Source organism: Mus musculus, chromosome 6 (genome assembly GCF_000001635.26).
Source record: "Mus musculus strain C57BL/6J chromosome 6, GRCm38.p6 C57BL/6J".
In the NCBI taxonomy this organism is placed as follows: domain Eukaryota; kingdom Metazoa; phylum Chordata; class Mammalia; order Rodentia; family Muridae; genus Mus; species Mus musculus.
The window spans coordinates 134,010,448-134,037,104 of NC_000072.6; the positions used below are offsets into that span (position 1 = coordinate 134,010,448).

Consider the following 26,657-nt stretch of genomic DNA (forward strand, 5'->3'; position numbering starts at 1 on the left):
GATTTGTGGGTAAAATAGGAGCTGGAAGTCGTTCCTCCTCATCCCTGTTTTTTCCACAGCCTATTGAGCTAAGGACACCTTGCAGTAACAGCAAGGGTGAAAAGCCAGAGGTCAGCTAAGGGGCTAAGCCTGTCTATCAAAATAAAAACCAATCTTTATTAATATAGAAAAATCTACTCTTCTAGCCCTCTAGGTAAACCTAAATTTTTAACTCAGACTGAAAGCCACATGCTGGAAATGTCCTGAGACTGGGGGTAACAGCTGCCACCTGTGTGCTCTAGGGGGGCGGGGATGCACATCCACTGGTCCGCCTCGGGAATGTTGATTTACCTGCTTGAAAGACAAAATCTTGAAAGACAGTGAGAAAGTAGGAAAGCAGAACTTCTTTCCGGGAAGTCTAGGTACTTTATTCAAATGCAAATTGTAAAGCTGAGGCTAGTCTCCGGCCTCCTGTCGGGAGCTGGTTCAGAGAGTAGCTGGAGAACACCTTTGAGAGCTGTTGCTCTCAGCTGAATTTTAAGCACAAAAGGAATTTTAGTCTTTAGAATGATACTTACCAGAAGAGTCAGAATCTGTGTTCATCTGACGAATTAATCTCTCTGGCAGCCACCGCGCTCCATCTTCATCTCGTGAAAAAACACAAACTGAGTCCCTACCCCAAATTAGAACTGGATCTGGACCCTTCTATTCATTAGTCAGGGGGTCCTTCCATTTTACTAATGTATTAAGTGAACAATTGCTCTTTAATAGCTTTTTCTACTAGCTGTAAGGCCAGCAATCCTTCTGAGGTTAGGGATCTAGGGGAAGTGGGGGATGTGCTCTGAATTAACTTTGCTAGGTAATTTAGAATATAGGAATCTCTAACATTGGACTGAATATTAGACCAGTCTGAGATTGAGTTAGAATGGCTGGTCACACTGAAGAAAGGAGAAAAATCATTATGACTCTATTAAATGACTAATTTTACTAAGTCTGAATATACAGTCTCTGATGTACTATTGCCATAAAGTTAAAAGGCTAGAAGCTAGTCTAAACTGGAAAAATGACAAGTAAGGATGGATCTAAAACATGAATTTAATTTAGTTTTTTAGTCAATTTAATCAGGACATGAGTCAACTTACCTACCAGCTCGTCACACGAATTTACTAATATGCTTCTGCAGCGTTCTGTGGAGAAAACCTGTTTTTCCCTTTTCTAATAAGGTAGCTGTTTTAGGATTAATCTATAAGCCAATAAGTAGATCCCTTTAAGATACTATAAAGCATTTATTAAACTCTTTGACATTAAAATATTAGATTTTGAAAATAAAGGTAAGACTTTAATAGTGTGCATGGGAATGCACTAAATAGCATGCACGGGGATACAATTTCTCTCTTTTTTGTCTTTTAAGAAGTTAAAGTTTTAAAATTTTACAATACCTAAACTTTTGAATTAATAACTAGTTGACAAAACATTTTAAATACTTGGCTGTAAAGGGGCAGTGACTAATTGCACTTTTAATCAATTTTCTTAAGGAGCAGTTGTAACTAGAAGGCTTGCAAAGTTATTAAGAGTCACATGTGCATAATTTATTTATTAACTAGAAATATGCATAAGCAATTGTAAATTTGAGAATTAATAGTATCTGAGGGATGAACAATTTAAGCAATTGCGAGCTCAGAGATATGGCATTGACTATTAATATACAAATTAAGGTTTGATTGTTCAGCATTTTAAAACACCATCTACAGCACACAACTAGATCATCTGTGCTGGAACAGGGGAAACTGTGTCTTAAGACTCCGCCCCACAGAAGCTAGTTGGGCCCACGTGGGCCAACGATCCGCTGGGAGGATGAGAAAAATGACTTTACAATAATGTTTTCTTTTTGGCCAAAGAATTGTTTTGGGCACAACCAATTTTTAATTACCAATTAATAACAATTATAAAAGCTTTATTTTTTGTAGAAACTTTTGTAGTAAACTAAAACCCTAAGTAATAAAAGGATATTGTCTCTGAATCTTTTGGGTGAGAGCAAGGATTTAAGGTAAACTTTAAGAAGCATTAGTTAATAAAATACCTTTTACTTAGGAAACAATATACACTGAAAGATTAAAACTCTTGGCTTCTTGTATAGAAGCAGAAACAATAAAATTTTTTCTTACATAATGTAAAGTTACATTAGCCATACCTAGAGGCAAAATTTTCTAGTGATTACAGTTCACTAGAAGCAAAACTCTTTGAATTTAAGCATTATTTTAAACATCTGAATAGATCTGCAACACTGTTAAAAAGAATTTCTCTTGAACACAGGGAAAAATCTTTCTCAGGCACTGTTTGCAAAACAAAAGAAAGGCCACAAGCTGCTCTGGGGCTGCCCAGAGCCCTGCATTGACTCAAACGTGAAATACTTTTTAATCTGAGCATCCTGGCCCTCCTGTAATAAGGACCGATTTTAGAGAAACAATATAACTGTCTACGCCTCCAAATTTTGATACTCTTTCTTAAGATGACTTACAGTTAAAACGTTCTTCACAACTTTAGTGTTGTGAAAAAATTGCCCGTACTGCAGTTTCCTGCCAGGCAGCAACTATAACCAAACTGTTTGTCTAATCTATTTACAAAGACAAACATAACTAGATAACTCTGTCACAGTTTTGTATGAAGTGAGCTGTATGAGCGCTCTCATAAGATGATTACTCTTGTAATTATCTTAATTACAGTATACAGGTGAATTAAAGATCTTAAATTTGAAGTCAAACTGCAAGCTGCAGTCAATGGAACAATAGCAGTTTTAACCATAATTTTTAAGTTTTTGTGCAAGGTTAGGATAATACCTGTAACCTTGGGAAAGCAAAACCCAAGTTTAAAACAATTTATTATCTTTAAAATCAATATTAGAAGCATTACTATCATATTACGAAGTTTGGATGTCAATTAATACCTATGAATACCTATTAAAGCAAGCTTTAATGCTTTAATAAAGAGACATTGCTTTAAATCTTATTTTAAATTTTACTATTTAGGATACGAACCACATTAATTATTACCTAAACTAGAAATATCTTTAGAGACCCAGCCTCTTGGGCTGCCTTATGCCATGTGTCGGAAGGACTCTAAACTTGAGTTATCAAATTTAACACTAACCATCTGTAGCAATGTAACAATTATTAATCTTAACCAACAACTTATGAGCTGATTGTGAAAACACTCAGAGCACATTATCAATAAAAAAGAACCAAATGAAGCAGTTACATTTAGACCAATCAGAGAATAATAATTTTTGTAGCTACAACCATAAAAATAAAAAACACTTTACCATTGTCAAACACATTAATCATGAACCATTTATTAGCTTTTTTACTCTGAAACTTAGAGGCTGTGCACTAGACCTTATTTCCTAAAACGAACAGTTTTTCCAGCAGGGGCCCTCCCACCACGTGTCTGATTCCTGGATGAAACACGTGGCAGCTCTCGGCTTTGCAGATAAAGTTTTTTATACCATCTTTATTATCCAACACAAAACATAGAACATTCATTCATACAGACTGGACACGAACATACATGAATTGAACACGAGAACAGATTGGTGCACCGGACATTAGACAAGACACAAAAGGGAACAGAGTACTCCTGCTATAAGGCCCAGAGAGATATTTCTCTCTGCTTTTTGGGACATTTTCCTCCCTTATGATGCATCTTTTATTAACTGGGGCAATCCGCCTATTCCTTTTAATAAACCCTTTCTTTTCTCACACCTCATGTAGCTTCGGAGAGCTACGGCCTACCGCCTATTACCCAGCTCCTCACTGCTGAACCTAAGTGAACCAGCGCTCGGGTTTAACGCTGTCTCAGCTTAGCCCATACCTTCTCCGGTATGAATTTCCCTTATCCTTTATTTTATGGAGCTCCGAACCAGCAGCGTCTCTTCCAAAAATCCTTTGCCGTTTCTCAGTCCCGCGTTGGTTCGCCAATTGTTGTGTCCGGCCAGCAGACCACAACCTGGGTTTTAGCCTGGAAAGGCATTTTGGAAACCTGGAAGAGAAGAGGGGCTAGGTGGCGAGAGAAAAGAATGTAGCCAAGACAGTTACTCTGATCAAGGCTCAAATTTTATTGTTGCGACACTAGTTATGAAGGAAGGGGGAGGGGACCCGATTTCCGCCGAATAATCTCGGGTCCAGTAGAAAGGTGCACGTGTGTGGCTTCTCAGGTTCCAGCAGTGGGCGTGGTAGAACGAATGAGCAGGAAGCTCCACCCCGAGCAAGCAGGTTTCAGGCTGGGGGAGGGGAGACTACAGGTAGGAACATGACAGCATCCAGGCAGGCATGGTGCAAGAGGAGCTGAGAGTTCTAGATCTTCATCTGAAGGCTCCTAACAGAATACTCACTTCCAGGAAGCTAGGATAAAGGTCTTAAAGCCCACATCCAAAGCGACATACCAACTCCAACAAGGCCATACCTACACCAACAGGGCCACACCTTCTAATAGTGCCACTCCCTGGGCTCAGTATATACAAACAATCACAAGTAGTCTTGGCTCGCGTCTGTATTCTCAGAGTCTGGAGCACATCTGTACAAGCCCTTCTGCCTTTCAGTGTTTCCATTGGAAAGTCATATGCAATTCTAATAGGGCTGCCTTTATATGTGATATATTACTTGGTCTTTTTACTTTGAGGCTTTTAATATTTCTTCTTTTTTTCTGTATACTTATTGTTTTGATTTTATATGCTAAGAGGATTTTCTTTTCTGGTCCAGGCTACCTGGTGTGCTGGAGTCTTCTTGATAGGCATCTTCTTATTTAGGTTTAGGGAAATTTTCTTCCATAAGTCTATAATTCTGTTACAATATTTTCTATGCCTTTCACCTGTGTTTCTTCTCCTTCCTCTATTACTGTTAATCTTAAATTTGGTGTTTCATAGTGTCCCAGATTTCCTGGGTATTTTGTGGCAAGAGGTTTTTAGATCTTCTTTGCCTGGAGATAACTATTTCTTCTACAATCTCATAATGTCTGAGATTCTCTTTTCCATATTGTATTCTGTCGGTGAGGTTTGCATCTTGTTTGAGTCTCTAAATCCTTTCATTTCCAGATTTCCCTCAGTTTAGGCTTTTCAAGACCTATTTTTAATGATGGCTCTTAAACACTTCAAACTCCTTTTTAGCCCACCACCCACCAGAGGTAGTGGAAAAGAAAGGATACATGGAAGTGGACCTGTTTAGAAAGGTTCTTTGGAGCAACTCTTGTCTGTGTCATCTGGAAATGGGCAGTTCAGTTCACAGGTCAGCAGCGGCAGCTTGATCCCCTCACAAACGCTTCACAGTCTAGTTTGGTAGATTTCAGATAACAAACAGGAATCAGCAGCGGTGGCACTACCTAGCAGGGACAGCCAGGCCTCAGCCTCAGCTAGAGTCAGCAGGAGGGACCGGGAGGGACACCAGGGAAAGTTCTCCACTGTGCCTCTCTCAGAGAGGTGAAGATCAGCAAAGACATGAGATGCACAAGTGTTGAACAGCTAGCTCTAGAAGCAAGCCTAGCCCAGCCTCCAGTGCTGCCTGTCAAGTCCTATTTATACCCTCCATACACCACGCGTCCTCCACATGCCTTGTCCCAGCACCAGTCTTACCTCAGCACATGTGTCTGTCTCAGGTGACTACGCTCTGTCAATCAACCTGAGTCTGTGGTAGCAGCAAGAAACTGCAGTACAATACCAGAAGGTTTTTGGTGCCTTTCTCTCTATGGAGTCCCAACAAATACAACTCAACTAGTACTGTAGCTCAATGTAAAGCAGAATAATACATGCGTGTTGTTAGCAAAGAATCCTTCATCACGTGTCCTTTCACATGCTTGAATTAGCAGAACAACCTCTCTCCTGTGTCTGCTTCAGCAAAACCTTCCTTCATGAGTCTGCCTTAGTCTTTCATCTGTGTCCACTTCGGGAAAATACTCCTTTACCTGTTTACCCCAGCAAAACACCATCCAAGCAACTTTCCAAAGAACCCTTAAGTTTCCACTTCGGGGCTTTCCTTATTGACGCTATTTCCACTTTCACATTTTGAACAGTTCTATTAACTTCCTTCCATTGTTTGTTTGTGTTTTCATTTCCTCCTTAAGGATCTCCAACAGATTCTTAAAAACTACTTTAAGGTCTGTTTCTTGTGCTTCAGCTATGTTGGAATATTCAGAGGCTCTTATGGAAGGTTGCTGGGATCTGCTGTGGACATATTGTCCTATCTGTCAGTGATTGTGTTTTTACACTAGTGTCTAGGCATCTCTCTAGGATTGGCAAGATTGTAATTAGAGGTGCTGATGTCTGGCCTTGTCTTTGGTGTTTTCTTCCTTTTGTTTCTGTTGCCCTCTTTGGTTCTTATGAAAGTATGGTGACTGTGTGTTGTCCGGTAGGAAATTCTTCTGGAATCCTGATATGTGTAGCCAATGAGAGTTCCAGGTAAAATGCATTCCTGGTTATTAGAAACTGATACTTAGGAGTGGAGATGGATTCCTGGAATACTGAAACTGGGGTCATCAATAAAGCAATAAAATGGGGCAGGAGGTTAGGAAGGGAAAATCTGTGTGATAAATTGGAGATAGGCTGAGAGTGGGTGAAGCTGCCTCGGGTGTTCTTGCTGCACAGCTGAGGGTAAGACTGGGGAACTGGATATGGAGGAGCAGAGGGAGAGGTGAAGATCTGCAGTTAGCCTATTGATTCCCTGGCCAGAGTGGCCTGCAGGTTACCAGGGAATCATGATTGGCATGTTTAATTTCATGAATTCTACCTATTGCACATCTGAAGAGTTCTCTCTGTCTCTGTCTCTCTTTGTCTCTCTGTGTGAGTATACTGGTTTTGAACTTGCCCTGTCTCTGTCTCTCTGTCTCTCTCTGTGTGTGTGTACCTTTTTTTGAACTTGCTATACAGCCAAAAGTGACCTTAAATTTATGATCATCCTGCCTCTACCTCTCAAGTAGCAAAGGCATAGGCATAGGCATAGGCATGTGGCTATGTATTTCTGTGACTCAAACCCAAGGACTCCTGGGTGCTAGCTAACCAAGCTATATCCTTAGCCTCCCATCCTTGTATATCTGGGAAGAATTAAATATGTTTGATCGGGAGGGAAAAGGGGTGTGTGTGTGTGTGTGTGTGATCAAAATGGGTTGATATTAGAAGCAATAAGCCACCCAGTACTGTAGAAAAGAACCTTAACAATTAGTGTATCATGTAAAAATTACAGACGCTTATCCTAAATAGTAGTGAGCTTGAGTGTTCTAGAAGATATCAGTGACTGTACACAGGGAGCTCTTAAAATACTGTCTTCCAAGGACATAGACTATGAGGCCTCTGAAGTTCCTTCAAGAATCCTGAAAGTTGATGCTGTGCTTGGTGTTCCTCAGGATTGCCTAATCTTTAAAACCACTCTCTTCAAATACTCTTCTTTACTTAATTAAATTAAAAGTTTTGTAATCAGTAAACAGAACACTGAAACAGGATCCGTCAGTGTTCTCCATCAGTGACATTGATGCTGCTAGCAAACACTGATATAAAATGAATTGTCACTGAAGCACATGGCAAACATGAATTCCCACTAAGTGGCTAGAATTTATCCATATGGCTAGACTGTAATTTGTGAATCAATACCCAAATCAATAAAATGTGTACCTTATTTAAAGAAATGCCGTTGGCTGCGTCAGAATCTCTAATCTTGGTATCACAGATTTGACAATGGATCTGCTGTGCCTCCTACTTTGGGGTGGTCACACTTTGAACTGCTGAGTTCTTTCAATGCTTGCTTTGGAGGTATCACATTCTCCCTGTCTAAACCCAAAAGAAGAAAGGAGAAAAAATTGCCTGTTAGAAGAGAGAAGTGGGGGCATACTTGTGAGACCAAGCGATTGATTTCATGTCCTGCCAATGATCTAGGTGCTCCAAAGGACCTGGTCACACAAATAAAAATACTCAGCCCTTGAATAAGATACATTTGATGGCATATTGTGCTCACAAGCAGCCAAGGAAATCTCCAATCTACTTTCATCTACCCCTGTTTCTCAGGAACCACAGAATACATAGAAATAAAACAAATACATGCCAAGCCAACAGGGAAACAAGGGTGATTCTTAGAAATGCCATCATATTAAAAAAATTCAAACTGATGTGTTCATTATAATAGTCTACTGTCTGCTGTAAGGATAAAACACCTTTACTGTCTCTCTGGTGTAGCAAAAGCAAGTTCATTACTCACTCTTACTGCATAGTGAAGCCGGCCAATGGGAGATGGTTCCACACCATACATAGGAGTTGACAGATGGGACTACAGAGATGGCTCAGGGGGTGAAGCCACCTGCTGCCAAGCCTTAAGTCATACCTGAATGTGATTGTCCATCTGGCACAGGGAGAGAACCAACTCCTACAAGTGGTTCTCTGGCCTATGCATGTGGAATGCATCCACACACATCACACACAAATGCAGACATATAATAAAAAATTGTTAAAGGAACAGTGGCAAATAACAAAAAGGCCTGAAGGAGGTAAGCTTTCCCATCTGGCATGTGGTAAGCTGTTACATAAGGACTCAACCACACCCTTCCCAGCATTGGACCAGAGGTGACAAATGACACTCTCCTAGCTATTGCTCAAGATTTACCCATGTTGCTCCATGGAAAGTATTCTAGAAGAACAAGACCAGGAATATTTGCTGATCATTAGCATGTGTCATAAAAGCATAAAAGAAAGTCAGGAAAATATAAGACAAATACAAATTAAAAAGTGACTTCGTAAATAAGTCCAGATAAATGTATATATAGTTACACACAGAGAGAGAGAGGGGGGGGTAGAGAGAGAGAGAGAGAGAGAGAGAGAGAGAGAGAGAGAGAGAGAGATGAGAGAGATTATGACACTCACAAATCAAAACACAACTGATGGCAAGGTATACTTTGAAGAGACCCACCTAATATGTTAGAACATATACATTTTGAAACTTCATTGACTGAAAAAGGATACAAAAGGCAAGTCAAGTTAACTAAGTAAAAAAGTTGATTTGTCTATAGTTTTATTGTGGTGAAAGCTAAAATATTAGTAAGGATCAAGAGGGGATGTCTCCTTAGCATTTTGCTGCTGTGACCAAATACGTGAGATAAGGAAAGACTTGACATGGCTCCTAGACCCAAAGGCTTCAGTCTACAGTTGACTGGCTCCATTGCTACAGTACTGTGGAGACAAGAACATGTAGGACACATGAGGGCATAGCAGAGGTCAGGCAGCAGAGGGAGACAGAACGTATCAAGGTCCCCAAGTACCCATAAAGACATTGCCCCTCTACCAAATGACTACTTCCTCCAGCATCTCCCACCTCTTCACAGTCCATTCAGAAGTGATCTTAGCCCTGAGTTGATCCTAAATGGACTGATGGAGGCAGCCTCTCAGTGGTCCAATCACCTCTTAGGAGTACCACAAGTTAGAGACCAAACAACAACAGGGTCATTCATAAGTCTTTAAATAGAAGTTTAAGTCACCAAGAAGATACAAAAGTCTTAAAAATATAATGAATGTGTAGGACCAAGCTATATAAAGTAAAAATTGATACAGTGTAAAGAGAATGTGGACCACAAAGTTTATCATATTTACTTTCTGGCTATTTACAAAAAGGTTGTTGATCTTTGCACATAAACATAAAATATTACAGAAAATTTCAGAATATAGCTACTAGTTCCTGAAGCATAGTGCAACTAAATGTGAGGCTATTAAAATATAAGTAATATTGCATTCTTGGAAAAAGAAAACCATACTTTAAATAATTAATGAGCAAAAGAAGAAGTAATAGTGGGAATTTAAAAATATTATATAATAAATGAGAGCAAAGCTACTGTATATTAGGACTTCAGAGCCTGCCAAAGATGGCAACTGGAGAAATGTATAGAACCCATGAGTTTAGACATGGGTGGGGAAATTTGTTGGGGAAAGACAGTTGGTCATCAAGGAAAAATAATACTTGCCTGTCTCAGCCAATGTTCTACTGCCGTGAAGAGATACCATGATCATGACAACTGTTAGAAAGAAAAAATTGTAATTGGGGCTGGCTTACACTTTAGAAATTTTGTCCATTATTGTCAGGGCTGGAAGCATGGTGACACCCAGGCACATATAATTCTGGAGAAGTAGCTGAGAGTTCTATATTTGGATCTGCAGGCAGCAGGCAGAGAATAAGACAAGGGGCCTGCCTTAAACATTTGAAACACCAAAGTCCACCCCCAGTGACACACTTTCTCTTACAAGGCCACACCCACCTCCTAATAGTGCCACTCCATGGTGACCAAGGATTCAACACTATGAGCCTATGGAGGCCTTTCTTATTCAAACTACCACCATCTCTATCAAACAAATAGAACACCATTAACTGTCAGTGAGTAGTCAACACCCAATCCAATAGAAGCTCTCTCAGGTGGGCAAGTTGAGAACTGAAAGAAAACCAGACTATCCACTTATAACCAGCTGCTTGTGTAAGACCACCAAGAGGGAGTGGTAGGAAAGGCTCCTGCCATACTATTGTCTCTATAAGCTGAAAAAGGAAGTGAAACTGAAGACACACACAGATTGAACAGGGGCTTCTGTGATCATCCATCACAATATCTGACATGACAGACATCTGAAACCCAGTGCGTCATTGCTGCCTTGGAAACTCCACATATGCTCTTCCTTCAGACAACGGAAACTCAGACCCACGAGGGAAAGAACATCCTCATGGCAGCAGAACGTTGGCGTGGACTTCTTCCTTAATTTGCCAACAATCCATATGCTCTTTTAACCGCCTTCAAACAATGGTAACAGCAGTGATAACTGGGCTTCCATTTCACAAGCTGCAACTAGATCTCATAGAGTTTTAAAGACACTGTACTTCCCTCCCCAAGGGACAAGCAAGTGAGATTCACATTTGGATGATCTTTTTGCCTTTTACCCGAGTCTCTCTTTCCCTCTGATAATCTGTGATTTAAACGCTGATGTGCAAAGTTGACACCCCAAAGCAAAAGACTGAGAAGAAAAAGAGCAGCGCTCACATGTGCATGCGTACCGGAACATGGTCCTAGCGAATAAAAACAGTACGCATAACTGTTACCATCTTTGTTTCTGCTTAGGCAGATTCTGATCCCCTTTCCCACTGTTCACCCTGTGTTCTCTGATCTCAGGCAACAAGAACCTCAGCTTTCCTGAAGGTTGACCCAAACCTGTGAACTTGTAGGACCTCCAGCTCTGGAGTCCTGCTACATAGGGTTAGTATAGCTTTCTGTTGTACATGCTAAACAAGCTCTCACTGAAATACATCCTCACATCTTGGGGTGTTTGCTTCTTGTTTGTTTGTTTGCTTGCTTGCTTGTTTGTTTTGAGACAGGCCTAAATGTTTAGTGTAGGCTGGCTTTGGACTTGCTACAAAGCCCAGGTTATCCTCAAATTCCTGATCCTTCTGTTTCCTGTTAATTCAGGAGGTGGAAACAAACACATGCAGCTCAACTCCTTTTTTCTTTTTCTTTCCAATACTAGGGATTGAAACCAGAACCTCACAGTTACCTTGTAAACAAACAGTAAGCCATAGTCCTGAAGCTTCCAACTTATCTTTGTTCCTTCTCATGGGCACAAGAAGAGGTAGCTCCAGAAACCCTGCTCATGTCCAGAAACACTGCCTCCTACCTCAACATAGAAAACTAATTTCTCCCTGAGGATTAAAATCAACCACACTAGCTAGTGTTAGTAAGCCACCTGTTCTGTTTTTGGTGTTTTTCCCCCCTTCCTCATCCCCAGGAGATTCAGGGACATGAGAAGTGCAAAGCAGTTAGGTCATAGTCTCAGTTTAATGGCACCATGGTCTTCTTGTCAATAGAGATAACTCTTCTGCCGGAAGTAAGATCTTTAAATCAACAAAGCACAGGTTGAGAGGACTGGAAGCCTAAATTTTGTTAAGTAACTGTTAGTAATAAGAAGACATGACCCTGTTTCCTTCCTCTCATTCTTTAACCCAAGGTGGAAAACATCATAGACAGCTGTTTGCTCAACACAGAGTTTGTGACCTGGAAGACAGCCTCTGTCCCTGAAAGTGTCGCCATCCAGCTGACCACACAACTGACCAAACCACTGCTCCTTCAGGACAACCTCAGAGGACTAGAACATGACAACTGCAGTCAATTCCGAGGTTACTGGTTCATTGCTTTTCTTTATTTGGCATGAATTCAATGTTCTGGTCAAAGGCTATACATCCAGGAATACTAAATGGTGTGTAATATACTTTCCGTATAGAAAGGTTTTGTTTGTTTTTCAGGTCATTACAGACAGTAGAAGTAAATTTATATCCAGGTTGTTCAATGACAGAATTCCCCATAAGCACTGTCATGCCACTCCTGGGTGTGCTTTTTTAATGGTGTTGGCATGTACTGAAAACCAATTGTAATCAGCACCCAACCTCTCCTTTCTTAGGGAAGTAAGCATAAAGAAATTCTCATGAAGCCAAAGATAAAGGCTGAGAGAAAGAAGGCAGCTTCTTGGGAATCAGACCCACATGAGCCAAGTGTTGTAGCAGACACCTTGCTATCTTAGCACTTGGGAAGTGGAGGCAAGAAAATATCAGAAATTCAAGGTCAGCCTTGGCAACAGGAGCCTAGCCCAGGACTCGGATCCAGCTGCTCATATCTGTGCCTTTGGGGCCTGCTTAAATCCAATCTGGCATCCATAACTCCAATTCACAATGGAGTACAACCATGAAAGCCTACTATTTGTCTTGGAGGATCAAACATCAAATTTACAATGGGCAGCTTGCATAGTAACTGGGTAGTTTGAGTGAATCATTCAGTCTTTCTTTGTAGTTTGTTTGGTTTGGTTTGGTTTCGGAGACAGAGTTTCCGGTATTACCCTGACTGTTTTGAAATTCACTCTGTAGACCAAGTTGGCCTCAAACTCAGAGATAGGCCTGCATTTGCCTCCTAAATTCTGGAATTAAAGGCATGCATCACTATACCTGGCTTTCAGTCTTTCTTGAGTCTAACAAACTAGAAACTATTTTTTAACAGGAGAAGCTGTGTGTGGTGGCACACACCTTTAATCATTTGGGAGGCAGAGGCAGGAGGATCTCTGCAAGTTCAAAGCCAGCTTGGTCTACACAGTGAGTTCCAGGCCAGCCAGGGCTACATAGAGACCCTACTCAAAACACCAAAAAGTAAATATATGAATGAATAAAACATCATCTAGAAAGGCTAGAGAACTAGTCTGTTTTGGGGTGCACTACAGAACTTTCTCTGATGTTAGTTTACATTAAGATTGGAAGCTCACTGAATGCTGTGAATCCTTCTTTAGGAAGTAGGAGGGGCTAGATGCAACAACCAATTCTTCACCTTCAAATGTGTATCTCTCTCCTGATTTATTTCACTTTGTTAGTTTCTTGAGACACAGTCTTTCTAGCCCAGGCATGCTCCCTACTGTTAAAATTATAGGCATATAACTACACATTGCTCAGAAAGGATATGTTGACCATGCCCAAAAACATATGAGGAAACGGCTAAGGTGGAACCACCTCAAACTATTTGAAGCTGCTTCTTGAGTGTTCTTTCTCACCCTTCCTTACGATATCTGTGAGGACACTAGTCTCTTAAATCCTACAAGAATTCTGCATCTCCTTTGGTTTAACATTTGCACAAGTAAAGATAATTCTAGAAACATCTTTCTGATTTTCACTTTGTCATTTAGAAAATCGATTTGGGGACCCCATCTGCTGAATATGAGTATCCCAACTCTACATTTCAGAGCTGGAGAAATAATCACATAATAGGCTCAGATAGAGTCGGCCAATGTGAACTGAGCTCAAGCCAAAGGCCTTGTCCTCCCTGCAACCAAAGCATTTGGGAACAAAATTAATGTCACCGTCGAAATAGTCTGCAGCATCCCCACCTTCCAGTTATTCCTTCTCAACTACATACAGTCACTCTGGGACATGGCCCAGGGTCCCTGTGGAATGGGAAGGAGGAAGCTTTCTCATTTCCATCCATGATAATGTATCAGGGTTCTTCGAGGAGCCTGCCATCCGCTTCATGAGAAGTTGAGGGTTCAGAGTTACAGTAGCTGTCTTCTGGGGATTGAAGTTGGCATTCTCTACTTTGGACTGAGGGCTGTGCATGTGCACTCTTACGTGTGTTTGTGTGTGTGTGTGTGTGTGTGTGTGTGTGTGTGTGTGTGTGAAGCATGTATACACACAAACCAAATCAGAATTTGTAGACTGTCTAGCTACTTCAGTCTCATGAAAGTATATTAGAATCTACTAAACTACAAAACTCTACACCATTGTGATGGTCACTTTGTCTATTGCCTGCTATAGGAATCCTTTGTCTCTGGGGGGACAAGCAATGTCACCCCACTATCCCACCTTCCATTGAATAGAAGAATCCTAGTTTAATGGCAGCATTAAAGGCTACTATAGAAGAGATGTTAATTTAGATAACACATGTCTTAAAGCATGGATGATGGGAGTGTCTTCTCCGGTCTCCCAGGTTATAATTAGTGGGTAGCTGAGCAGCTCTTGCATCATGAAGTTACTCCAGCATTTTAATACCTTATCTTTTGGATGGCTTCTATTTATAGTAATGTAAAATGCATTTGTGAAAGAGGTGATTTGCAGGTATTACTTGATATAAGACAGTTTCATGTTTATGTGAAGCCTTGAGTAACAGAAGACAAGACTTAAAGGTGGAAATGTGGGGTGATGAAGAGGTTTGTGATGATTAATTTTTTCATGTCAACCAGCATAACCCAGGCCGTGCTCAGAGGCTGGTAAGACATTGTTTCTGTATATACCTGCGAGGTTATTTCAACAAATCATTAGTAGTCTGAGGAAAGACAACCTAGCCCCCACCAATGAGGGCACCTCACGGGACTGTATAGACTGGCAGAATAGAGGAAGGCCACATTAAGTTTCTTCTTGAGCTTGGACAATCTTTGCTCTCAGGCCTTGGAACTCCAGCTTCTTAGGCATTAGGCTCTGAAACTTACAAGTTCCACAAGTTCTGACACTTACAAGTTACAGGTTCCTCTAGTTCCCATGGGCCGAGTCCTATAGAAGTTCAGTAGAAGAAGGGCCATAGCAATAATCCAGGTTGGGAAGGAACTGCCTCTAGAAGATGCTTGCAGAGATCAAGAGGAACCTCAGTAGAGCAGATAGATTGGGAGACGGGCCATCTGCATCGCACCCATGAAAGCAGTCTGTCAAAATTTGTCTTGAACTTTGTTCACCGAGGTCGAAAATAGGTGGCGTCGTAAGTAACTAAGGGAGATGAGGAAGCTGTGGGGAAGCAGATGGAAGACCGTGAGGAGTAGTTGGAAAAGATGCAACAGAAGTCCCGAAAAGTTCTAAGATTAGAACTGCCAGAGAGTAGTTTGATGGAATGCAGGTTAATGTATGAAATGCCTGTGTAATAGGACAACCTGGTCAACGTGAACTACATTCCCAGAATTCTTTCCCCCTGAAGCTTTGCAGTGAGGGTGAGCTGTGAGTCTTGTGTGGTCTGGAAGGTAAGAATGAGGTAGCTGTCTCACTCTCCTCATTGGTATGAGGCTCTGAGGCCTCTTGCAGTAGGATTGTCCCTTGGTCCCTGCCTCTCCCACACTGTGTGTGTGTGTGTGTGTGTGTGTGTGTGTGTGTGTTTACTTGCATAACAGAAGGGCTCAGTTTCTTTGGGGTATCAAGGCTGTGAAGACGGACATGGACTGTAGGTTGCATTCCTGGGCTCTAGTTCATGCATTTTAATTCTAGCTTTTTCTTGATTTCATGCACTTTCATCCCCCAATCTCTCCCTATCTGACTGTACTACATATCAAAGCTTGAAGTCAGGCTAGACACACACACACACACACACACACACACACACACACACACACACACACACACCTATAGTTCAGGGCACTGACTGTCAATAGTTTAAAGTCCCAATTTCAACTGTCATCTTTCTTTCTTAAAGAAGCATGCCTAGCAGGGTGTGGTGTCTCCTATCTGTAATCCAAGTCCTTGAAAGGATGAGGCAAGAGGATTGCCACAGATTTGAGAGTAGTTTGGGCTACAGAGCGAGACCTTGCCTCAGAGGAAGAAAGAGAGCAGGGAGGAAAGAGCAAAGGGAAAAAAATCGAGGAATTGCTGGTTTGGCCTAGGAGTGTAGATTGTGTTCTTTTTGTAGTTTATGTTTGGAATATTACTGTTTTCATCTTTCAAGTACAACATTGCATTACAATCCTAGGTGTAAGTGTTTAGCACATTCACCACGGTGCATTCTTTAAAATCATTTTCCAAACATATATCTCCATGCTGTTTTCATAAGGACACTTTCACACACACGTACACTGAGTGTTGAACCCATTCACCCCCATACTTCCACTTCTCTTCCCTCTCCTTTTATGAGCCCTCTGTGTTCCCCTAGACAGCTCCACTTCTGTTCTCACGTTGTATATACATACCCAACTTTACATGTCCACAGCTCTTTGCCCTTCCCAACTCTGTTTTGGAGGACGGAGATTGAGCAGGCCAGCTTCTCTGCCGGTTTGTATATGGAAAGTCAAAAGAGACAGTAATTTACTTCTAAACACATAGAACAAACCAGATAATTTACATGTCTATAGCTTTAAAAAAAAAAGGAACCCAAGAGAAACACATGCACAGTGAACCACAGTTAACTGACCTACAGAAAGCATCAGAGAGATCTGCCATCGACCCACTGTGTGACTCAGGTTGGGGAGAAGGCACCCCTACATGTGACCAGCATGAGAAATGTCTCCCACAGGTTCATATATATGAACATTTGGTCCCCAGTTGGTGGCACTACAGGGGAGAGCTATGAAATATTTGAGAAGTAAAACCTTGCTAGAGGAAGTATGTCGCCAGGGTGGGCTTTGATGTTTTAAATATAATAATTTGTATCAATTCCTTGAGAATTTCATAGTTATGTCTTAGGGTTACTTTTGCGGTGATGAAACATCATGACAGAACGAACTTGGGGAGGACAAGCTCCCACAGCACCGTTTGCTATTGAAGGAAGTCAAGACAGGAGCTCAAACAGGCCAGGGACCTGGCAGAAGGAGCTGATGCAGAGGCCATGGAGGGCTGACTCTTACTTCATGCTCCCCATGGCTTGCTCAGCCTGCTTTCTTATAGATCCCAGGACCACCAACCCAGACATGGCCCCACACATAATGGGGATTGGCCCTCCCCCATCAGTCACTAATTAAGAAATGTAGTGTCAGCCGGGCATGGTGGCCCACGCCTTTAATCCCAGCACTCGGGAGGCAGAGGCATGCGGATTTCTGGGTTCAAGGCCAGCCTGGTCTACAAAGTAAGTTCCAGGACAGCCAGGGCTACACAGAGAAACCCTGTCTCAAAAAAAAAAAAAAAAAAAAAAAAAAACAAAACAAACAATCAAAAAGAAATGTAGTGTCCTACAGCAGCAATTCTCAACCTTCCTAATGCTGTTCGACCCTTTGATACTGTTCTTCATGTTGTGGTGACCCCCAATCATAAAATTATTTCCATTGATACTTCGGTGACCCCCAATCATAAAATTATTTCCATTGATACTTCATGACTGCAATTTTGTTACTGTTATGAGTCATAATGTAAATATCTGATATACAGGATATCTGATGTGTGACCCTTGTAAAACAATTGTTTGACACTGCACCCCCTCAGGAGTCCTGAGCCACAGATCTAGAGCAGTTTCTCTACAGGCTTGCCTACAGCCAATCTTATGGAGGCATTTTCTCAGTTGAGTCTCCTTCCTCTCAAATGACTCTAGATTGTGTCCAGTTGACGTAAAATTAGCCAGTACAACACACATACAATGTATTTTTATCACATTCACCCCCAATTCCCCCCTTAACTCTTCTCAGAACCATCTTTTTATCCCCCTCCTAACTTCATATCTTTTTGTTCTCCTTCCTCCTCCTGTTTGTTTTCCTCCTCATCTCTTCCTCCTCTCCCTCTTCCTCCTCTTCTTCTTCCCACTGAGTCCAATAATTTGTGCTACATATGTATTCATGGGTATGGGGCTGTCCACTGAAGCACGCTCAATCTACCAGGAGACACACCCTAAAAATCCTGTTTCTGCCCAGGAAGTCAGCAGCTGTCATCCATAGCTCTTCAGATGGGGGCAGAGGCTCATGAAGCCTTTCCCATGTAGTCCTAGAATGTTGGTGGCTTGATCTCGTGCAAACAAGCACAGCTGCTATGAGTTCATGTGTGTATTTGTCTTGTCATTTCCAGAAGGCACTGTCTGGTCCTCCCCAACCTCTGCCAGTTACTGTTTTGCTACCCTTTCTTCTGAGATGGTCCCTGAGCCGTGCGGAGAACAGTGTGATATGTATGTCCTATTCTCAGCTGAGTACTCCATAGCCACATCAGTTTGGGAATTTCTGTATTACTTGCCATCCCTTACACAAAGAAACTTTTTAAAATAAGGTCTGAGAGTTTCACTAATCTATGAATATAGAGGTAAGAATTTGGAGATTGATTCTCTGTCCATTTAGGATAATAATACTAGTAAGTTTACTCCTGGGGCCTATGAGCTTCCCCCATCATGGTATTTTGCCTGATATACAGAACCAGGCATGTGTTTCCTTCTGAGTAACAAGCCTCAAATTCAGTCAGAATGTTCTTGGTTCCCCCTATAACATCTGTGCCACTACTACATCCGTAGCTATATCTTTTTTTGAAGGGTTCATGGCTGAGTAAGAGGGTGGATTTCTCCACCCACCTCCAGCAACCTATATAGCACCCTTTGGTACTATGAGAGCTAGCCAGCAGGGACAAGACTCCTTCCTGGAAAGTTTCAACTTTATTTTTCCATGCGGTCTCCAGCAATAGGGTCTTATCATCAAGGTTCTGTGTGTAACCAAGAACAATGACAATAGTCTCTATGTAATGTCTCTAGGATAGCCTTGACCAAAAACTTGAAAGGAAACACCTCACATCTTGCACTGTCATTTGTTTTCTTAATCTTGGCCATTCCGACAGGTAAAACAAAATCTCAAAGTAGTTTTTAATTTGCATTTCTACAATAGCTGGAGATTGCTCAGGGGTTAGGACCATAGGATGCTCTTCCAGAAGATCAGAGTTCAATTCCCAGTACTTACATGGTGGTTCACAACCATCCCTAACTACAGTCATAGTTACAGGTAAACAAAACACAGTATTTGAGATTCAGAGAATCATGTCATGTATTCCAACGGTTCTATCATCAAAGTAATAAAAGAAGAAAGAGACAGAGAGAATGGGCAGATAAAGTATTCAAAGAGGTAATAAATGAGACATTTCTAAAAATGAATAGTAAATTATTAACCTACAGTTCCATACGTTGCAGCCAGCATCAATCAGAATATTGCAAGACAACTATATCATAGCCAAAATTCTGAACCAAATTTAAGGAAGGGATCTTTAGATCAGCTTCAGAAAATAACACACCACATACCGTGTGCCAAATACAAACTATTAAGTTTATTTTTACCAAACTAATATTTATTTCTGCTGTACTCATGAAAGAAAGAAAATGGGACCAACTTAGATTAGATGTGCATCAATACAGTATTGTAAAATGTGATACATATATTCAGTGGGATTTTATTTTTAGGTTTATTTATCTGTTTGTATATGGGTGTTTCTGCCTGCATGTTTGTAAGTGCATCATGTGCATGTGGAAGGCCCATGAGTGTCAGAGGACGGTGTTGAATCCCCTGTAACTGAAGTTATAGTTATGAGCTTGTCATGTGGGTTCTGGGAGTCGAATCTGGGTCCCCTCTGAGAATAGTGAGCATTCTTACTGTTCAAGCCATCTTTACAGCCTGTATACAGTGGGAACTTATTCAAAGGATATAAAGAAGAGTGAGATAATATTTCGGGTAAATAGACAGATCTGGAAAGCACAATATTAAATGAGGTGACTCAAACACAGAGACACAAAACTGCATGTTCTCTCTTGTATGGGAATCCCAGCCTGTAAAATATATAAATTAATATGAATAATGGAAAATCGTAAAAATAATCTAGAAAGGAAACGAAGAGAGGGTTGAGAAATAGGTAGTGTGGAGTGATGGGGGGGGTGGGAAACACATGGATGTGAAGGGAAAAAAGAAACAGGAGCAGGTTACAAGGGGAGAAACAGGGTAGCTGGGGCTGGGCAGTGAGGAAGAGAAACATGAAAATACACTTGCTTGCGGAGGAAATAGGAGACAGGAGAAGAACAGCACATTCGAGTTGTCAAGAAGGGGCCTGGAGGGTGGCTCAGAGGTTGTGAGCATTGATTGCTCTTCCAGAAGATCTGGGTTCAATTCCCAGGGTCCACTTGGTGTCTTATAAGGGTATGTAACTCCAGACTCAGGGAATCCAATGCTCTTTTCTAGCCTGAATAGGCACTTACATACAGGCAAAACACTCATACCATACATATGAAAAGGGAAATATAAAGAAGAAAGCTAAAAGGGAAGATGATCAACCAATGCCATGCTTATGTACAGTGAGAATATTCTTCAAAAATGAATGTGAAGTAAACGCAGACTCAAGAAGACCAAGGCTGACGGACTTCATCACCAACAGCCATGGAAGAAATGCTTGACGGCAAAGGGAAGTGGTATGAGATGGAAAGACAGGTCTGCATGAAATAATAATGAAATGTAAATAAAGAAAATACCCAATAAAAATAAATCAATAAAAGTGCTATGCCTTTAAGAGGCATGGTTTTTGCTTACATTTTAAAAAAGAAAAGAAAAAGGCAGAAAAGAGAAATATTTGTACAAATTAAAGAGAGATGTAGTTTCACATCCTCATCATATGCAATTGTTATTCATTTTCACACATTAAAATGTACAGTACATTTTACAACCGCAGAAGCAAAATATAAGACTACAATATCACAGAGGATAGGGGATGGATAGAAGCAATTATGCAATTATTAATTTCTTATATGTATAGCCTTTTTATTTTTTATTTTTTTGGTTTTTCAAGACAAGGTTTCTCTGTGTAGCTAAGGCTCTCCTGGAACTCACTCTGTAGACCAGGCTGGCCTTGAATTTAGAAATCTCCCTGCCTCTGCCTCCCAAGTGCTGGGATTAAAGGCGTGCGCCACCACTGCCTGACACTTATATGTATATTCTTAACAGAGTAACATCACTTTTGTTTGTTTGCTTGCTTTTGTGTCTTGAGGCAGTGTCTCACTTTGTTGTCCTGGCCTGGAACTCTCTATGTCAACAGGGCTGGCATTGAACTCATCAAGATTGGCCTTCCTCTGTCTCCCAATGGTGGGATTAGAGGCTTGAATCACCACATTAGGCCACAGTTACTTTATATGAAGAAAGATGGTAATAATTTAAGATGTAAACTGAGGGCTGGTGAAATGGCTCAACAGGTAAAGTCACTTACCTGAAATCTGGAGACCTGAGTTTGGTGCCAGGGTCTAAATAAACAAAGGTAGGAGAGACCCGATTCTGCAGAGTTGTCCTCTGACCTCCACATACGCATTGTACCATGTGTGTGGCCACATTCACACACATGCATAATAAGAGACATAACAGTAGCCACGGTATAGCTATGAAGTAGCAATGGAGTCATTTTATGGTTGGGGGATCACCACAGCATGAGGAACTGTATTGAAAGGTCTCAGCATTAGCAAGGCCGAGAACCACTGATCTAGTCGGTGAATGGAAACATGAAAGTGTCCAGTGTAACCACAAGAAGCCAGAAAACAGGGAGGACTAGAGACATGAAAGCCATGTCACAAGGAAAGGACGGATAAAGTGAGTTTCCCACATCAGCCATCCCCGGACAATGAATGTCTTTGGAAATTTGCTTCTGCTACAAACCTGAAAATCTTTTGTCATGAGTTCAAGCTAAAAACCTCAAGGTAAATGGAACTTACAAGCAAGATGTATACCGGAGTAAAATCATTTTAACACAACTAACCTCGCTTCCAGGACAAATAATGATGAGCTGTTTCTCACACCTCCCCCACGCTGTCAACAGTTAAAACATTCCAGCCTGGGTTTGCGGACTGTGTATTTGTCTGAACTCAAGCTACAGTCCCAAGAGGGTTTTTAAAAACGTGTCAGTGGAAATGCAAAGGATATTTCCATATTCAAAATCCATTTGCCTGCCACTGAGTGTCCGTCTAATTCCAACTGAATGTGGCTAATTTGCATGCTCGAGGGGGGGCTATTGTGAGACGCTGTAGAGTTCTGATAGAATTTTAAAAATGACTTCAAAGTACTGAAGCTCAAGTGAAATCATTCACTTATGGGTTGCCATGAAAACGTGATGGCACCTGTAGAGGTGGAAAGACACTTCAGAACTGAACCCGTGGATTCCCATTGAAAGGTAGCACTAAAGAAGGCAGGCAAGGTGATGGGTGCCAGTCATCCCATCACTCAGGAGGGGAGGGAAGGCTGGAGCACCAGGAGCTTTAGGTCATTCTCTGTGGTGTAGATTAGGGGCCAGCCTGGCTACAAGAATGAGCAATACTTGCTTTGAATCTCAGGTCAATAAAAGTTATTCCCCACAAAGAGAACTCCATTCCTTTAACAGACCTGAACTAAAAATACTCTTCAAAGTATGTGGACTTCCCTGCCCTCTTATTATATAGATATTTAAACAGAGTCCTCAATTTTGTCATTTGGCCCATAAAGCTGCAAGTATTTACCAAAGGGCAGCCAACTGTGGTGTAAATGTAGCGTTTGCTAAAGCTGCTACTGTGTACTTGGCTTTGCAACCACACACACTCTACCTCAAAGTGGCACCTCTATGAGTCACTAGGAGAAGGACATGTCAGGAATGGAAGTTGGAAGTTAATTCAGTCGTGAGCTTAAGCAATCAGCATAGCTAACACAAATTAACACATAAAATATGGAATGTTTTGCTACAGAAACTCTTGGTAGAAGAGGTCCCCAATACCACAGGGTGGCTTTCCTCAGTTCCAGTTACCCACAGTCAGTCATGGACATGGAAATTTTCAGAGACAGTAGTATGTTTTATTAGCTCTTATTATAGTATAATTGTTTTGGTCTATTAATAATTATGGTTAGTCCCTTACTGTGCCCAGTTTGCTATATCTATGTATGTATGTATGTATGTATAAGACTATATATAGGAATACTGTGTATGTGTGTAGTGTCTGGCTTCAAGCCCACAGATAAAGGAAAGGCCATTGTGAACATCCTCATATGTATGAGAATCTTATTACATAGGCGCTACCCCTTCCCATCTCATAAGTGCTGAGAAGTTATCGGAGACCCTACAGTTAGATCAGTGATGTAAGGGTGCCTAAGACTTAACGCAGCAAAAGTCCATCAGATCCAATGTCTGCAAACATCAGTTAAGAGACGCAAAGGGAAACCAAAAATTGTTTAGCTGGGAATGGATGCTCAGTAGGAGAGCACTAGACTAGAACACATGAGGTCTAGGTTCAATCTCCAGGGCTGTAAACAAAGAAATGGATGTTTAAGCACCCGCTGCCCCTTAAAAGGGGCATAGTGCATAGTGGCCCGGGTTCGGGAGAATTTTTTTGCTTCAAGTCAAGGCCAACTTGGACTACAAACTTAAGAAAATTTAAAAACCAACTGGCTGGGTGTGGTGGTTCACGCCTTTAATCTCAGCACTGGGAGGCAGATAGACCAGGCTTCAAGGCTAGTCTCATCCACATTGTCAGACCCTGTCTCAAAACAAACACAACCACAGGAACACAACGAAAATTCCCAGTAAGAAACAACAGCAAAAAAGCTTCAAGAACACGGGAGCAAAGGTAGGTACTCGTGAGAGATAAGAATGGGTAAATGCAGTCCGGTTGGGACCTAGCATAAACAAGACTAAGTTCTTTTGGTGAATATGGCTACTAGATGACAAAACGGGTTGTGGTACCTTGGAGGTTCCCTCCAAGAACATTACTGTTATCAGCAACGGGGTGCGTTCCCAGCCTGACTCTTGGAAAATTTCATTTAGAGTGTCCTAATATGAGTATGTATGAACAGAAGTTCTGTTTATGAAAGTCTGAGCACGTTTTTACGACGCTGAAAAGTGTGCAGGAAATAAATAAATACATAAGAAAGATCAGAGGCAGAACTAGTTCCAGGCCAGCCTGAAAGAGTTCCAGGACAGTCAGGGTTACATTGAGAGATTTTACTTCAAAACAATACTGCTTCCTCCCACCCCCACGCCTCCTTCCCAAGAAACTACAGAGGTGGGAATACAGAGGTGAGTCTGGGAAACCCTCAGCAGGGAAGATGAGTATAATGCATTCATACACGCATACATTTGTGTTTATTTTACCGTCAAAGCACAAAATGGAAGTGCATCAAGCTCTTCGTTATATATCCACATATTAAACCTGTATAGACTAGAGGGTTAGAATTTAAACACCATCTTCTGCGGTGGGCATTTTAAGAGATTATAAATAGCAATAAAAATAGAGTGATCGGAACGCTGGTGCTCAAGGCTAGCGCCTCAGCCCCAGGATTCTGGCAGCCCCTCCTCTGCAGGACCCCGGGCTGTCCCCTCCGCCAATGACCGAGCCCGAGGAGCGGCCCAGGGGAGGGCTAAGATCTGCTGGAACGCGCCCTGTCAACTTTGTAGTCCAGTCACCTACGTCGGTTGGTAGCGGCCGCTGTGGCTTTAAATGGCCGGGGGATTTCGAATCGGGGAAGGCGGGAGGTCAGGCCGTGGGGCGCCCCCGTCGCGGGGAGCACCCCCGCTCGCCGCGTCCCTGCGCCGGAGCGCGACCGCGCGGCTTTGTCTCCAGCGTCGCGCCCTGCACTTCCCCGTGCGCAGCCTGTAACCCGAGCTCCCATTTCCTGGTGGATTCTCTTAAAGCGGCCGCGGTCGCCGCGCAGAACAAAGGCCATTGTCTCGCTTCCTCCTGCGGCGCCGCGTCCTTCCCGGAAAGCCCCTTCCTAGACTGCGGTCCCCAGGCTGCATTTGCGCCTCTGGGAGTGCACAGAAAAGCCCCTACTGTGCGTGGCCCAGGTCCTCCTGAGGCGCAGCCAGGGGAGTCGGGAGAGAGATGAACCAGGCTTGCTGGTCCTTGGGCCACGCTGCAAGGTTCCCCAAAGGCGTCCTCCGCCTCGGGGCGGCCCAGTGGGCATCCCGCGCCCCTCCCCCGCACGCCTTTTGATTTCTCCGCGGCCCGCGGTAACCCGAGCTTTTATTTCCTGGTGGCTCCTTTAAGAGGCAGAGCCGGGTGCTGGGAATTCACGTCAGTTTCTGCCCTGAAACTCTCAAGATCAATGAGCAGAGAGCTTTCTCAGTTCTGCCTTTCAGTTTCTCTCTTCCAGGAAGGAAAACATTCGAGAAAGAGAGAGGGAGGGAGGGAGCGAGGGAGCGAGAGAGCGAGCGAGCGAGCGCCGCGGGAGGGCGGGCGCGCCGGCCGCGGGTGGGAGGAGACACGCCAGGCCGGCCTGCTGCGCCCGGGTCGCCGCGCCGCGACCCGCACACCCCACGCCGTGCTCGCCGGCTCCTACGCCCCCGCACCTCGCGCCCAATCCGCGCGTTGAGAAGAGCCCCCCCTCCCCCTCGGGCGGCCGCCGCCAGCGATGCTGCAAGAAACTTCTTAAACGACCGCATCCCGCTGCCCCGCCGAGCGTTTCTGGGTTGGGGAGAGGAAAGGAAAGTGGAAAAAAACTGAGAACTTCCTGATCCCTTTCGCTGTGAGACATGTCTGAGACTCCTGCTCAGTCTAGCATTAAGGTAACGATCGGATTCCCCTCCTTCCTCCGCTGGGCGATCGGAACCCCCTTACCCCGGGGCTGCTGGTGCAGTTGCTAGGCTGGCGGGGAATTATTTGGGGCGCGAGGGAAAAGGAGATGCAGCTCGCGGCCGCGCTGTACCCTTTAGTGTAACCTTGCTGCACCCCTCTCCGCCGAGATCCTCTTGGGCTCCTGCCTCCCCCCCCCACTCCCTTTCTTTCTTTCCTTTTTTTAATAGTATAGAATAGAGTTTATTTAGGGCAAGGGGAGGGGAGTCAAGAGGGTAGTTGTGGCAGAAAAAAGCAGAGAGAGGGAGAGAGTAGAGAAGTAGAGGCAGGCCATGAACACGTGGAGAGAGAGGGAAGGGAATAGGGAAGGTAGGGGGAAGGTAATAGCCCAAGAGGACAAGAGAGAAAGAGAGCCCCACTCCCTTTCTTTTTGACAATGTAATGCCGCTCTCAATTGGTAGGAGGAACCCGGGTTGTCTTCAGATCTGTAGAGCACCTCCGTAATTAGTGCGCTTAAAAATAAGAAAGGAAAAAGAAAAACCCTTTCTCTTTATTCCTACGCATAACGTGAGACTGAATTGTAACTTTTGTTCCCAAGGGGTGGTCTCTAGGGAAAAAGTTCTAGGGGCTCCACTAGGATGCTCTCTCTCTCTCTCTCTCTCTCTCTCTCTCTCTCTCTCTTTACGCCCCTCCTCCCCCCCCCCCCCCCGTTCTATCACACAAGAATTTTACCCTCTCTTCTCTTCTGATTGTGATTGCAAGTCCTAAGACAGTCTTGGTGTCAGCTTTTCCTGGGCATTGCACAATGAAAAAAAAAATTAAACCAAGGTGAATAAAGTTGCTGAATAGTTGTTTTACGCTAGTGCATATGAAAGTTGAGCAATCTGAAAGTAGAAAACTCCTGTGATGAAGGGTGGAAAAGAAGTAGCTAAGCAAAATGACCTTCTCTGACAGTCCAA

At 42.7% G+C, this 26,657-nt stretch overlaps 2 protein-coding genes across 7 annotated transcripts in view; one reads left to right on the plus strand and one right to left on the minus strand.

The window, feature by feature from the left end:
- Nucleotides 1-7,692: 7,692 nt before the first annotated feature.
- Gm46977 (predicted gene, 46977) lies at nucleotides 7,693-24,865 on the minus strand. 3 transcript variants are annotated; one of them, XR_001785383.2, is made up of 4 exons: nucleotides 24,595-24,865; nucleotides 16,439-16,514; nucleotides 15,009-15,272; nucleotides 7,693-7,783 (listed from the first exon to the last, which is right to left on the minus strand). XR_001785383.2 is itself a non-coding variant. In XM_017321871.2 (3 exons), the coding sequence occupies exons 1-3, from the start codon at nucleotides 24,848-24,850 to the stop codon at nucleotides 15,197-15,199; spliced, it is 408 nt and encodes a 135-aa protein (XP_017177360.1). In that variant the 5' UTR covers nucleotides 24,851-24,865; the 3' UTR covers nucleotides 12,178-15,196. The 3 variants fall into 3 exon arrangements, 1 of the variants encoding a protein (XP_017177360.1); XR_001785382.2 differs by lacking the exon at nucleotides 7,693-7,783 and adding an exon at nucleotides 9,957-10,008; XM_017321871.2 differs by lacking the exon at nucleotides 7,693-7,783 and having other exon boundaries at nucleotides 12,178-15,272.
- A 387-nt stretch (nucleotides 24,866-25,252) lies between these two features.
- Etv6 (ets variant 6) overlaps nucleotides 25,253-26,657 on the plus strand; it is a 234,459-nt gene continuing 233,054 nt past the window's right edge. For 2 of the 4 annotated variants that reach the window (NM_001303102.1, NM_007961.4), the window contains exon 1: nucleotides 25,253-25,691. Coding sequence is in view for 1 of the 4 variants with exons in the window: in NM_007961.4 (NP_031987.3) it covers nucleotides 25,659-25,691 (33 nt within the window). In the remaining 3 variants the exon portion in view is untranslated. The remainder of the gene's footprint in view (nucleotides 25,692-26,657) is intronic. The other 2 variants (XM_011241206.3, XM_011241207.3) reach the window with 2 other exon arrangements.

Coding starts and splice junctions, on each gene's coding strand:
- Gm46977 (XM_017321871.2), bottom strand. CDS start 24,850: ATGGCCTTTGTTCTGCGCGGCGACCGCGGCCGCTTTAAGAGAATCCAC. Junction 16,515..24,594: donor AGCGGCCGCTACCAACCGAC/GTAGGTGACTGG, acceptor ACAAACCGGCAG/AGAAGCTGGCCTGCTCAATC. Junction 15,273..16,438: donor CTGTGGACATGTAAAGTTGG/GTATGTATATAC, acceptor GCTTCCCCACAG/CTTCCTCATCTCCCTTAGTT.